The 14,423-nt window shown below is 44.0% G+C and overlaps 1 protein-coding gene across 3 annotated transcripts in view; it reads left to right on the plus strand.

The window, feature by feature from the left end:
• Positions 1-14,423, plus strand: part of cdh13 (cadherin 13, H-cadherin (heart)) — a 493,352-nt gene that overhangs the window by 393,972 nt on the left and 84,957 nt on the right. For all 3 annotated transcript variants that reach the window (XM_029757800.1, XM_029757798.1, XM_029757799.1), the window contains one exon: positions 1,712-1,965. In XM_029757800.1, the coding sequence (XP_029613660.1) occupies positions 1,712-1,965 (254 nt within the window). The remainder of the gene's footprint in view (positions 1-1,711; positions 1,966-14,423) is intronic.

A 14,423-nucleotide genomic window follows, 5' to 3' on the forward strand; every position in this document is an offset into this window, starting at 1 on the left:
GGCAAGGAAATATATTAATATTTAAGTGCGGTCTGTGAAGACCGATTGTGGCCACTGGGGGAAAAGGAGTTTGACTCCCCTGCTATAGTGGTTTGAAAGGGGAATTGGGCTTCCCTGGAAAATGTTGACCGAGGTTGCAATAGTATAGGGGGCGGGGCTTAGCAAAGGGTCAATTATCTCTCTCAATTATCTCTCAAATAACTCTCCTATCTCTCTAAATCCTCTTAAGGATGAATGAGCTAAAACAGGTATTGTTTGTGGTATCATTACACAATGGGTGGGTCTAATCCTGAATGCTGATTGGTTAAAACCACATTCCAGCCGGTGTCCCTTCCACAAGTTACCACCATCTATGATGTTAAAATGCCTATTTACTCTGTTCCATCTGACTGCGCAATCCACTGTCTCATCTACCCAGCCAGGCAATGTATAAACTTGATCTCCACTATAAAAAGCATCTAGACATTATCTCACATTTCTTTTAGACTAATATTTAGATTTCAACAGCGGAGATTTGTATAAACCTTGCTTTCTGTCTCTCCGACATTTGCAACATTGTTTCAATATTCAAATTAGATATCCAGCTGTCCCATAGTAATGAAGGTGTTGGTAGTCGGGACGAGACAGAAAAGCAGGCAGCATTTCTCAGCCGGTCGAAATCATGAATCAGCTGGCATCATCTTTATGGATATATACAAAGAAATGTAAAATTTGCAGCTAATTTGCTGTCTTTCCAGCTTCAGTTTGAAATGATTGTGTTACTGTAGCTGTGTTGTTGGCGAGCTCCTCTGAACAACAGTGTCCTGACGAGTGAGCACATTCTCTATGCCAGTCAAAATCGCACCTCATTAGCTCATTGTTATGGTTGAATCTAAATAAATGTCACTAGAAAAAAGCTTAAACAAATGCAAATGCAGCTACTTTTCTGTTATTCTGGCTGAACTTTTTGACGTGACTGTAAGTTAGCCGTAGTTGACTAGCTAGCAAGCAAGGGATAAGAACGTTGCCAGCCAGTATGGCAATGGAACATTTAGAACGAACGACTGGGTCGTTTCCATAGATACAGAACAAAAAGACTGAATGACTGGGTCACTTCTCTAGCAACCCTAGATTTGTGTCGGGACTATATCTTGTGGAAGGATGAAAATGTGCTTTTAATGAAAATATGTCAATCATTATTTGAATATGTTGGTAACCCGTATAAAAGTGATAATGCCCTCAAAGCCGGTGTTTGGAGGATATATTGGCATGGTTTGCCGGCCCTCGACTTTGTCCGTGCCAATATATCCTCCAAACACCGGCTTCTCGGGCATTATCACTTAATTATAACAGGCAGGGTGGATGGTGATATTACTGCACAATCTGGCCTATTCACTGGAGATGTGAACATACAGGTTGCACACTAAAGATCCTGCTCTCATTATTCCAATAAATCCATACAATTTAGCAATATATATAGGATACAAGACTACAGAATAGCTGTAACCTTGCTAACATTGTATATTTTTTCTCTAACACACTGCAGTTTGCCTCTTTACTCAGTTTGCTGCTGTCCTCCATTTTCCCACTTTTTCTTAAAAATGTTCTCTCCCCTTCACCACTTTGTTGCTGTCCTACCGGTCTTATCATCCATCGTCTCCCTTCTGTTCCTTACATGTTTTCTCTTCTCACCTCCTTCCCTCCACTTCTCTCCTCTCCCCCCCCCCCCCAGCCTCTGGACTATGAGAGTGTAGTGTTCCACACGCTGCTGATCAAGGTGGAGAACGAGGACCCCCTGGTGCCAGATGTGGGCTACGGCTCCAGCTCTACGGCCACCGTACACATCACTGTCCTGGACGTCAACGAGGGGCCCGTCTTCTTTCCCGACCCCCTCCAGGTCACTAAGATGGAGAACATCCCCCTGGGCAGTTTTGTGGCCTTACTCAACGCCACCGACCCAGACGTTCTCCAATCACAGAGCATCAGGTGAGTGATGAGGTCATCAACTTCCGCCAGGCAAAACATTCTGCAGCATCCAGGGTTACACTTCAAGTTCTGGCTTTGGTTGTAACCTGAATGTCATCTCATGGATATTGAGGTCCACATTGACTGTCAGCTTGACAACAATGAGCTGTGTGCAGGTCTGTTTATGTGCAGTAAATCTCATAAGGCGTTGATTCCACAGATGTTCCTCACAGTTATTGATTGAAAGTTGTCAAGGGGGACAATCAGGGTTCAACTTAGTTTGACAAACAACAATGATGTACAATGAATTTGTTCTTACCCTTTTAATCTTTATCCTCACTCACCTTCAGAGTTTGTCTATGGTGTTGAAAGAAAGAGATTCTTCACAGTGAGCTCCTCTATGTTAGTGTGACAAGGTGATTTAACAAAGACAACAAATCGGAAGCCATGACAGCACACCTCTTGGTTTCCAGACATCTCTCCATCTGTTCCGGCTCACACCTCTCTCCATCCCTCTATCCCTCAGTTGTCCCTCCCTGTCTGTCACCAGACACACTATTAATGGACATCTTATACATGTCAGCCAACCGCCTTCGCATAAAACTGCCTGTCTGGCTGTCAACTTTTTGTAAACACTCAAATTATTCCTCTGCCACCGGGGTGGCCTATTACTATAGAGGTGTGTTCAGGTCAACTGTTTTCACCCCAGTCAAATCATACCTGGCCCACTTTAGAGCCTCATTAACTTTAACTATGTGTAACACTCTAATCATTCTCACAATGTCTGTCTAGGAGGTCCATTACTTTTTTCTGTGTGTAACAGTCAAATCGTTCCCTGGCAGCCCTGGAGAGCCATTAGGTGAACTTCTCTTGCTTTACAAGAGGGGAAAGTCGTGATTGCTTTATGGGCTTTTAGCACAGATTTGTGTTCAATTTGTGATGCTCCAGTTAGCGAATGGTTGGCGTTACATAATATTTAAAAGAATTTTATGTAAATATATCAGGCCATAATTGACCCCTGAAATAAAACGCACCAGATGATGACATTACAGCTACTATATGATTATTGTTGCTTCTAGTTTATGAGCAGTAAAACCTCCTCACTGTATTACAGCCAAATGCAATAGGTTGGCTTTACTATATGTCGCCTGAGTAGGATTTTGCTAAACTCTGGGTTTGAATTATTTTCACTGTCCTGGTTTTGGTATTGCCCTATGTGTAACGAGTGCGCTGAGAGTCGGGAAGCAAGTTCAGGGAGTGAGTGTTTTAATAAATAAACGTAACATAATACAAACCAAGAACCTCGAACAACGCACAGACATGAAACAGAAACAATGACGCCTGGGGAAGGAATCAAAAGGAGTGACATATATAGGGAAGGTAATCAAAGAAGTGATGGAGTCCAGGTGAGTCTGACTACGTGCAGGTGCGCGTAACGATGGTGACAGGTGTGCGCCATAATGAGCAGCCTGGTGACCTAGAGGCCGGAGATGGAGCACACGTCACTCTGGATATGGGCCTAAATGTTGAAAAAGACCAACAAGCAGTAATGCTTCTTTCCATCCCCTCATTTCTTCTGAAGAGTTCTGATGTTGTTGGACCCTCTTTTCCTCCATTAATTCCTCTCCTTTTAGTCAGTATTTATTTATCCTCTATTTCCTCCTTCAGTTGAGGCACTCATGCCCTTTTCTTTCAGTATCTTTCAAAAGCAGCTGATCCTCTTCCACATTTCACCTCTCCATCATACCCTCTCCTCATTTGCGCTCTCTGTTCTATATCGTTGGTACTTGGTCTTTCTCTATTCTATGCCATCCTTCCAACAAATTAAATGTATTAAATATCATTTCATTCACTATAGGATTACATGTGTCCCCCACTTCTTCTCTCTCATCCCTGAGTTAAATCCTGTCTTTTTCTCTCATTTCCATGCACATATATAATGGTTCAGGGATTTGATGTGTACTGTGTGGTGAGTGTGTTCTGGATGTTAGTGCAGACTTTGGGAGTGTCCTGTGATCCTGTTATACAGGTCATTTTGATTTATTCATGCCCATAGAAGAGTCTGTATTCCAGCAACTGCACACAGAAATAAATGTGCTAAGTAGAACCATACAGATTTCTTTGGTTTGACTCCATAGGGGAACCCTTTTTGGTGCTAGGAGCAGAGGGTTCTATCTAGAACCCTCTGTGTAGGGTTCTTCAAAGAACCCTCTTTATATGGTTTTACATAGAACCCTCCATGAAGGGTTCTGTCTAGAACCATCTATAAAGTGTTCTAGCGAGAACCCTTTTATCTTTGGATGGTTCTTACTAAACTCAGAAAAAAAGAAACGTCCTCTCACTGTCAACTGCGTTTATTTTCACTGAGAACTCAACGAGTTGGTTTGAGCCACAGCATTTTATAGCAAAGTCCATCCTCCTACAGTCTACATGACACACAGCAGATGGTCCTACATCTGCATTGCTTGCTGTTTGGGGTTTTAGGCTGGGTTTCTGTATAGCACTTTGTGACATCAGCTGATGTAGAAAAGGCATTATAAATACATTTGATTGATTAGAATGGGTCACAAGGTTAAGATTTGTATGAAGATACTTAGAATTCACAGCAGACAGTATCTGCTGTACAAACAGTTAGCATTGTGTAGAGACCAGTGTCTTGCCCCCCAATTCCATACTGGAGCCATCTCCCCCATTAACTCATGCTCTGGAATGCGGTATCCCCAAAGACATCGTAAATCTCCTACCAGTGTTATCTCCCAGAGGCCCACTTTCAGTTCACACAGACACAATAGAGTTATAAGAACCCTCTATTCTGTTGCATAAAACCATTTGATGCAATAAAAGTATTATAACATAATCTTGTAATTTCCACCATGGAACAACCATCTCAGTAACGGGTGCAATAAATCCAATTACTAACAGATTGGATTAGTTTACAAAACTGTATGTTATTTATCTTTGTGTAGCATAACATTTATCAACCAATCAATGTACATGCAAAAACACATATACAGTATTACAGGTAAACAAACAATTCAGAAGATCTCCCTGCAATAGAGCATGCTGGGAAATATTAAATATGGTTCTATGTAGAACCCTTCTTGCCTTCCAAAGAATTCTTCTTTGAATTCTTCCCTTTCTTTCAAAAACTGTTCTTAGGATGTTAAAGTTCCTAGCTAGAACCATTTGACTTACAAAGAACACTTGTCTTCCAAAAAGTGTTGTTCTGATCAAAACAATTCTTGGTAGAACCCTATCCCTCTGCAAATAACCCTTTTTAACCCTTTTTTCTAAGAGTGCACTTACCTATGGCATAGTCATCTTACAAGTGGCCTGCTTCTTACTACCTCGCTCTCTTCCTCTCTCTTGTATCTGTTTCTCTCTGTATTCATCCCTCTCTATCTCTCTTCCTCTCTCTCTTGTAACTGTTTCACTCTGTATTCATCCCTCTCTATCTCTCTTTCTGGCTCTCATATGTCTTTTGATCACCTTTTGCCAGTGAAACGGATTTTGAAGTGCCATAGCCTTAACCTAAGGCCAGAGGAGAATGAGGACAGGGGAAGACGTTGGGAGCTGGAGATGGAGATGGGAAAAGAGTATATAGAGAGTGGTGACAGAGAAAAATGGGGAGAAGGCAGCAGGAATGACTGAAAGTTGACTAATTTGTAAAATAATCAAAGAAGGCTGATGAACTACTAATATGTCTATTCAGATCGTATGTGCAAAGACTAAAGATCAGCCTTCAGAGCCATTTTTCTTTTTCATTAGTCCTACATTGTACCCATGTTAATTGTGGATCCATCACATTCCCTGATTATTTTCAAAGACTGAGCCTGCTGGAGGTTGTTCCATATGCGCTAGAACAAGAACAGAAGCATGCAGAAGGAACAGGGTTCCCATTGATCTCGGTGCCTCACTCTTGTTCTTCCCTTGATGATTTGGAGGAAGTCTAATTCTGAAGATGTAATTAACAGCTATGATAAAAGATGTTCACAAGACTAGCTAACGCTGATTAGATTCAACCTGAACCCAATGGAACTATAAATAGTGCTTTTTGATGTGGCTAACAGCATTCATTAGAGTCATATTGTGTCTGATACTGTGAGTAATGGAAGATGAGCTTCTCCATCTTACTCCTTAGAAGAGGTAAGTGCTGTACAAGCTATACGTGTTGTGTAATGAACACTCATGGGAAATTAGGAAAAATGTAATAGCCAATTTCGTCGGCCATGATCCATAAAAGTACAGAACTATAATACTACACTTATTGTTTATGTCAGTGTTCATCTGCTCTACCTCTCTAACTTGTATAAATCAGATAGTATATCGTCACTGTCTGATGAAAGAAAACAACATCTTAGCAAATTGTAACTTTTTTACATTTATTAAAAGCAATAACTCCCAAGAAAATGTATTGAAAATAGCTTCTGAAGTTTCATAATTGTATGTTTGTTAATGGTAAAAATATGGTCATTTTGTCAATTTCCTGAAAATATGAGGTTTTCATCAGACGGCAATGATATATTTGATTGAATTTGTGAATCTAAAGAAGTGTCATACTGTATTCTATAGGGGTGAATATGCAATACAAGTCTAACTGAATCGACAGGTTGGCAAATATTATGGTAACATAATAAATAGTATGCTTTGGACATTCTTTTATGTTTTTTCTGATCTGATGCTCTTCTTTCTCTAGTCCCCCAGGCTGTTTGTAAGGTAGAGTTGGCCCTGAGTAAGGGGAGCCTTGCTTTAAAGGGTTCCTCAGAAACATCACAAATATAGATACACCATTGGAATTCTGGGATACATAGCGGAGTGAAGTGAGAGGGAATGCCCTTGCATTCCTGGCAAACTTTTCCACAGATCTTTTTAGTTTGGTGTTTTGTTTGATGTGTGTGTGCTGTTTTTCGTGTGGTTGTTTTCTAGAGATTTTGAGGAAAACATTTCCTGGAAGAAGGTACATTTTGTTGACTTGAGTATTGACATACAGTACGGCCTGCACCTTCGCTTGCATCTTGTCTGCACTTTACTGAATATCATCAGTATGTACTTTAAATACTTACTTTGAATCAATAATACGTATTACAAACTACAGAATAATAACCGTATTTGCACCTAATATGACCCACATAAAGTCCTGGCTTAGTTCTGCCTAAAGTTCAATTTATTGGATGAAATGAGTTTATAAGAATCAACTTAATCACATTCACCCCAGCTGCATGCCAGCCAGACTGACAGGAAGTCCAAGCAGCCCAGACAGCCCCCAGTGGAATCATGCAAAGAACCAACTCCTCTGCCTTATAGACAGACCAGCTCCTATCCCTTAACCCATATCATTTTAAAAGACATAGTTGGTTTGTTTTTCCCTCCCTTGAAAGTACAAACGGAGTCTCAAACAGAACAACTTATCCATAATTTAAAAGTTCCCCTCTCTTTTGCCATATCAAATTAAAAGTGCTGAGGCTTTAAAGGAGTGGAAGGCGAGTGAGAGGCAGAGGCATGAAGAGACGTTAAGGAAGGAGGAGGAAGATGGAGAGCAGAGAGAGGTGGATGTAGTTGGAGAGACCATGTGAAGGAGAGGAGTATGAGCAGCGTAAAGGCCCTTATCTGACAAGGTCAGACAGGGTGATAACATGTCTCTCTCGCTCTCTCCTCAGCACTGCTAAGTCTGACTCCCCCTCCATGCAGTCAGCACACGAACGCAGACACACACACACACAGAGAGAGAGAGACACATCACACACTGATCTACTAGAACTAGTCAACAGGGCCAAATCTACAGCTGTACAAGTCTTTGCAATAAGCTCTGTAATAAACTCAGATGTGTCTGTCGTGACACATCACGAGGGCAGACAGATACTGTATAACCTTATGATATAGTTATCCTATTGGCACTCCGTTTGCTTTCTGTGGTGCTGCTTTTGTTAGCTTCAGAGACATGGGATTATGTAATGGACTGCGTAGAAAGACCCCCCAGAGACCTGTATGTGTGTCAGTGTGTCTGTGGTCCTGTACATGTTGACCCAGTTGAGACCTGTGAAACAGGAAGGCCAGCTGCAGGATGACAGACCACCCTGTACTGGACCTGCTACCAGGCATTCTGCTGATGTGCTGCAGCTCCAGTGGCTCTCACACCATCTGGACATTCTTAATGACACTGTTGTCACTCCAGAGGAAGGGCTGCCCACCTGGAGTGACATCTTTGGAACTCTCTTTCCTGGAACTATTCCAGGAAAGTCCCGCACAGTTTTATCATGGCTGAAGAGTAGATAGTAATTACCCATATTCTTCAGGCACCTGCAAATAGTACCAGTACACTGTAGCTCAGGACAATGCATGTAGTTTGTGCTTTTTGGGTGGTCTTAGAAGAAGAACTGGGTAATGGGGACATGGATTTAATTGCCCTTTGGAGTTGTTCTCCTGCAGTGGCATTCTTCAGAGGGCTTTTCTTTAATCATTCTTTCTTTCATCATGTTCTTGTCCATTCTTTGTTTTCATCATGTTCCTTTTTGAGACGGTGAACATTGTCAACTTTAAGATAGTGTCATAATAGTGCAGATGTCTCAGTGGTGCATCTTGCCATTTTATCTTACCAAATGTAGTATGGCGCCGGAGCAGAAGGCAGAAGTTTTACCCAGCCGATTGTGTTTTTTTGTTTGTTAATCTGTGTTGTTTGTAACTTCTTTTTTTTACTATTTTTGTACATAATGTTGCCGCTACCGTCTCTTATGTCCGAAAATAACTTCTAGACATCAGGACTGCGATTACTCACGACGGACTAGCAGAATCCTTTTTCTTCTTTCATGACTCTGACGAGCCCTAGGAGAAGGATATATGGCTCTCTCTGGAACAGGCCCCGACCACAGTGATCTGCGTGAAGAGGAGGTGGAGAAAGAGAGGCCGGAGGGCTGGCTGCCTTCTGAAGAGTCTGAGGCGATCGAATAAACCCCCACCCCCCTCAATTCTGCTAGCAAATCTTTGGACAATAAAATGGATGAGTTATTTGGAAGATTAAACTACCAACGGGACATTAAAAACTGTAACATCTTACGCCTCACGGAGTCATGGCTGAACAACGACAATACCAACATACAGCTGTCTGGTTATACGATGTCCCAGCAGTATAGAACAGCGGTGTCTGGTAAGACAAGGGGCGGCGGTCTATGTATTTTTGTAAACAACAGCTGGTGCATGATATCTAAGGAAGTCTCGAGCTATTGCTTGCCTGAAGTAGAGTTTCTCATGATAAGCTGCAGACCACATAACCTACCGAGAGAGTTTTCATCTATATTCTTTGTAGCTGTTTACATACCACCACAGTCAGAGGCTGGCACTAAGATAGCATTGAATGAGCTGTATTCCACCATAAGCAAACAAGAAAACGCTCACCCAGAGGCGGCACTCCTCGTAGTCGGGACTTTAATGCAGGGAAACTAAAATCACTTTTACCAAATTTTTATCAGCATGTTAAATGTGCAACCAAAGGGAAAAGAACTCTGGACCACCTATATTCCACACACAGAGATGCATACAAAGCACTCCCTCAACCTCCATTTGGCAAATCTGACCATAATTCCATCCTCCTGAGTCCTTCTAACAAGTAAAAATTAAAGCAGGAAGCACCAGTGACTAGATCAATAAAAAAGTGTCAGATGAAGCAAATGCTAAGCTACAGGACTGCTTTGCTAGCACAGACTGTAATATGTTCTGGGATTCCTCCAATGGCATTGAGGAGTACACCACATCTGTCATTGGCTTCATCAATAAGTGCATCGATGACGTTGTCCCCACAGTGACCGTACATACACACCCCAACCTACCGGACGAGCTAAACTACTGCTATGCTCGCTTCAAGGCAAATAACACTGAAACATGCATGAGAGCACCAGCTGTACCGGAAGACTGTGTGATCACGCTCTCCGAAGCCGATGTGAGTAAGATCTTTAGAAAGGTCAACATTCACAAGGCTGCAGGGCCAAATGGATTACCAGGACATGTACTGCAAGCATGTGCTGACAAACTAGCAAGTGTCTTGACTGACATTTTCAACCTCTCCCTGTCCGAGTCTGTAATACCAAAATGTTTTAAGCAAACAACCATAGTGCCTGTGCCCAAGAACACTAAGGTAACCTGCCTAAATGACTACCGACCCGTAGCACTCATGTCTGGTCATGGCTCACATCAACACCATCATCCCAGAAACCCTAGACCCACTCCAATTTGCATACCGCCCCAACAGATCCACAGATGATGCAGTCTCTATTGCACTCCACACTGCCCTTTCCCACCTGGACAAAATTAACACCTATGTGAGAATGCTATTCATTGACTACAGCTCAGCGTTCAACACCATAGTGCCATCAAAGCTCATCAATAAGCTAAGGACCCTGGGACTAAACACCTCCATCTGCACCTGGATACTGGACTTTCTGACGGGCCACCCCTAGGTGGTAAGGGTAGGTAACAACACATCCGCCACGCTGATCCTCAACACAGGGGCCTCTCAGGGGTGCATGCTCACCCCCCTCCTGCACTCTCTGTTCACTCATGACTGCGCGGCCATGCGCGACTCCACACCATCATTACATTTGCCGATGACACAACAGTGGTAGGCCTGATCACCGACAATAACGAGACAGCTTATATAGAGGAGGTCAGAGACCTGGCTGTGTGGTGCCAGGACATCAACCTCTTCCTCGATGGGATCAAGACAAAGGAGATTATTGTGGACCACAGGAAAAAGAGGACCGAACACGCCACCATTCTCATCGACGGGGCTGCAGTGAAGCAGGTTGAGAGCTTTAAGTTCCTTGGTGTCCACATCACCAACAAACTAACATGGTCCAAGCACACCAAGACAGTCGTGAAGCGGCCACGACAAAACCTATTCCCCCTCAGGAGACTGAAAAGATTTGGCATGGGTCCTCAGATTCTCAAAAAGGTTCACAGCTACACCATCGAGAGCATCCTGACTGGTTGCATCACTGCCTGGTATGGCAACTGCTCGGCCTTCAACCGCAAGGCACTACAGAGGGTAGTGCGAACGGCACAGTACATCACTGGGGCCAAGCTTCCTTGCCATCCAGGACTTCTATACCAGGCAGTGTCAGACGAAGGCCCTAAAAATTGTCAAATACTCCAGCCACCCTAGCCATAGACTTTTCTCTCTGCTACCACACGGCAAGTGGTACCGGAGTGCCAAGTCTAGGTCCAAGAAGCTTCTAAACAGCTTTTACCCCCAAGCCATAAGACTCCTGAACATCTAGTCAAATGGCTACCCAGTCTACTCGCATTGCCCCCCTCCCCTCCCCTCCCCATCTCCACACCACTGCCACTCTCTGTTGTCATCTATGCATAGTCACTTTAATTAACTATACCTAGATGTACATACTACGTCAACTAACCGGTACCCCCACACATTGACTCTGTACCGGCACCCCCCTGTATATATTGTTATTCTTTACTGCTGCTCTTTAATTACTTCTTACCTGTATGTCTTATTCTTATCCGTATTTTTTAAACTGCACTGTCGGTTAGGGGCTCGTAAGTAAGCATTTCACTGTAAGGTTGTATTCGGCGCATGTGACTAATACATTTGATTTGATTTGATCTTTGAGTGTTTCTCATGCCCTTTTGTGTATTAAATCAGATATGAAACCTGCTCCTCTGATTTTCCCTGCTCTCTTTATGGATGAGATGAGTGGGGGAGTTCTGGTGGTTAGGATAAGTACTAGAGTAAGTAGATGGACAGCTAAGGGAAACTCCCTACGATGAATGAGGGAAGGGTAAAGAAAGGAGCGATAAGGGTAGACTTGGATGGAGGGAGGAATAGAAACATAGGTTTTGGGAGAGGATGGAGAGTGAAGTGGAGGTTGGTAATGAGAGAGAGGGATGAGGAGAGAGAGGTATAGTGAGAGAGGAATAAGTGGGAGGATGGCTGTGTTTAATAATGCAATAGTTCTATCTACAGCCAGCTATAATTAATGGAACCTGGCTCTGATGGGTTCCTAGAGGAACGTACAGTCTGGTCATGCCGTACCCCAGAGTTACAGGAATAGAGACCTTTCAAAAACCACAAAATATCTGCTTCCTACAAATCAGATTTACCATGGTGCAGAACCATTACTCTTGTAGGAGGTTGTGTGGCATCAACCGAAGGGAGAAACCAGGATAAGTGCTTTGACTTTTGAGACAGCCGCAACTTCTAAAAGGTTTCAAGTGCAGTTGACTGTTCTGGAGAAGTATTGCTGTTCTCTTGGTATTACCCAGCATCATACTTATGCTGTTGTTTAAGAACACTGTCACATTGTTACTCTGGGATCATATCTCTTACTATCAGGTGAATCCTTTCTAACAGCTCTGTCAGCTGTAGCTGGTGTAGACACTTTACTCAAAATACACAAATACAAGATAATATAGTGAGCCCAGAATAACGGCCCGATTTACAACGAACAATTACTCACAAACAAACATGGGGGTTACAGAAGGTTAAATAATGAACAAGTAATTGGGGGATTGAAACCAGGTGTGTAAGACAAAGACAAAACAAATGGAAAATGAAAAGTGGATCAGCGATGGCTAGAAAGCCGGTGACGTCGACCGCTGAACGCCGCCCGAACAAGGAGAGGGACCGACTTCGGCGGAAGTCGTGACACTCCCTCTCTCTCCTCTTTGTGTTCCTGATATATTCTTCCTTCTGGGTTGAGTGAAGGCAGATTGTAGTCCAATCAGTTGTGTACTTTAGTTTCTCATTTTAGATTCAAAGTAATGGAGTGCCAAATATGTGGAGGGGGAAGGCTAAAGACACATAATCATGGTTCCATGAGATAATTAAAACAATCCCAAACGTGCCAAGAGGAAGAGAGAGACTGCGCTGCAAGGCCTCACTGAAGCGCAGATAAATTGCTTTTCTCCATGTTAATTACAGGGTTATGATTTTCAGCTGATGCAAAGAGCTACGTTTTGTGCTTTATTATGATCATAAATGTCATTTGATGTGTTGCGTTGCTCAGGCATGATAATTTATGGAAATGTGCTACAGCGGCTGCTATTACCCTTACAGAGATGGGTGTGCGTGGACTTGTCTGTGTCTCTATGTGTCTTGTGTGTGTGGTTCATTCGTCCCCTCTGTCGCTGTCATTTTTGCTTAGGGGACCTGATGGTGGAGGTGCCACTGAGCTGAGAAGCCTGAGCTGAGAGGCCTCTGTCTAAATGACTGTAGAGTATTAGACCAGGAGAGAGGGAAATACTACCCTTCTTACTGAGTTAATTGAAACACGGGGAGAGTGCCTGCTTGAGCTCCAACTTTAAAGCTGATATTCCAGGCTGTGATCGTGTCACTTGGAGTGACAAATAGGAGTGAGATCAGAGCAAACTGATTCCCCCCTAGCCTGTGACTGCAGCAGTGATAGTGGTACTGACTAAGGTGAGTTTACTGCTCTGTGAGCGCAGTCGCACTGTGTATCAAAGACTTCTTCCCCTGACTCTAATGTACTGTATCAACTGTTTGTTTCTATTATCTCTGTGGTATCTGTGCTGTAGTCTAGTCTACCTCCCAGTCCCAGTGTATTAGGGTGGGTCCTGGACTGGAGAGAAAAGGTTGGGTGGGTTTGTAAGTGGGGTCCTCTCCTATCAGACCCTGATGGATGGATGGGGAGTAACAGCCAGAGTGTCAACAAGGCCTCAATGAATAGCAGACCCAAACGATGCCTGGTGCGACGCATGGTGGCGGTACTAACACATAAGATGCTCTGACTCTCTCTGTCACTGCACCAAATACCTTGGTTTCAGACTCTTAGCTATCCCTACACCTCTGAAGACTAGCCACTTCCATGCCAGTCGGAAGAACTTAGTTAACCTGATACTCACTCCTCAACATTGTTACTACACCCCCGCCCTCTCCCTTTATTGTCACTGCCCCCCTCTCCCAACCCCCCACACACACTTTTTATTGTCACAGCCCCCCCCCCCCCCCCCCCCCCCTGTCACGTGTGCTCCCTCTCCGGCCTCTAGGTCACCAAGCTGCTCTTGGGTGTTGGAGCCGGAGCTACCTGGGAGGCCTCAGCCGATTTGTAGGCTCCCATGCCTCAGCGGGTTCGATAGGCTCAGATGTCGTAGCTGGGTGTACAGGTTCCCGTGCCTCAGCAACCGGGGAGGTCTCAGCCAGCTCATCAAGTTTACTCCTCAGCCGATTTGTCAGGTTTCTGCGCCTCAGCGGTGGCGACCAGTCTGCTCCGGATCCCCGGGATCGTCCCTGTGTTTGGCGTCCTGCGGCTGGAGCCGAACGCACTGGGGAGGGGGTACTGTCACGTATGCTCTCCCTCCAGTGCTCTAGGTCGTCATGCTCCCACGCCTCAGCTGGATCGACAGGTTACCGCGGGGGTACTGTCACATGTGCTCCCTCTCTGGCCTCTAGGTCGCCAGGCTGCTTGTTAGGGCGCACATCTGTCACCAGCATTAGGCGCATAAAGACACTCACC

The sequence above is a fragment of the Salmo trutta genome, chromosome 7 (genome assembly GCF_901001165.1).
Source record: "Salmo trutta chromosome 7, fSalTru1.1, whole genome shotgun sequence".
In the NCBI taxonomy this organism is placed as follows: domain Eukaryota; kingdom Metazoa; phylum Chordata; class Actinopteri; order Salmoniformes; family Salmonidae; genus Salmo; species Salmo trutta.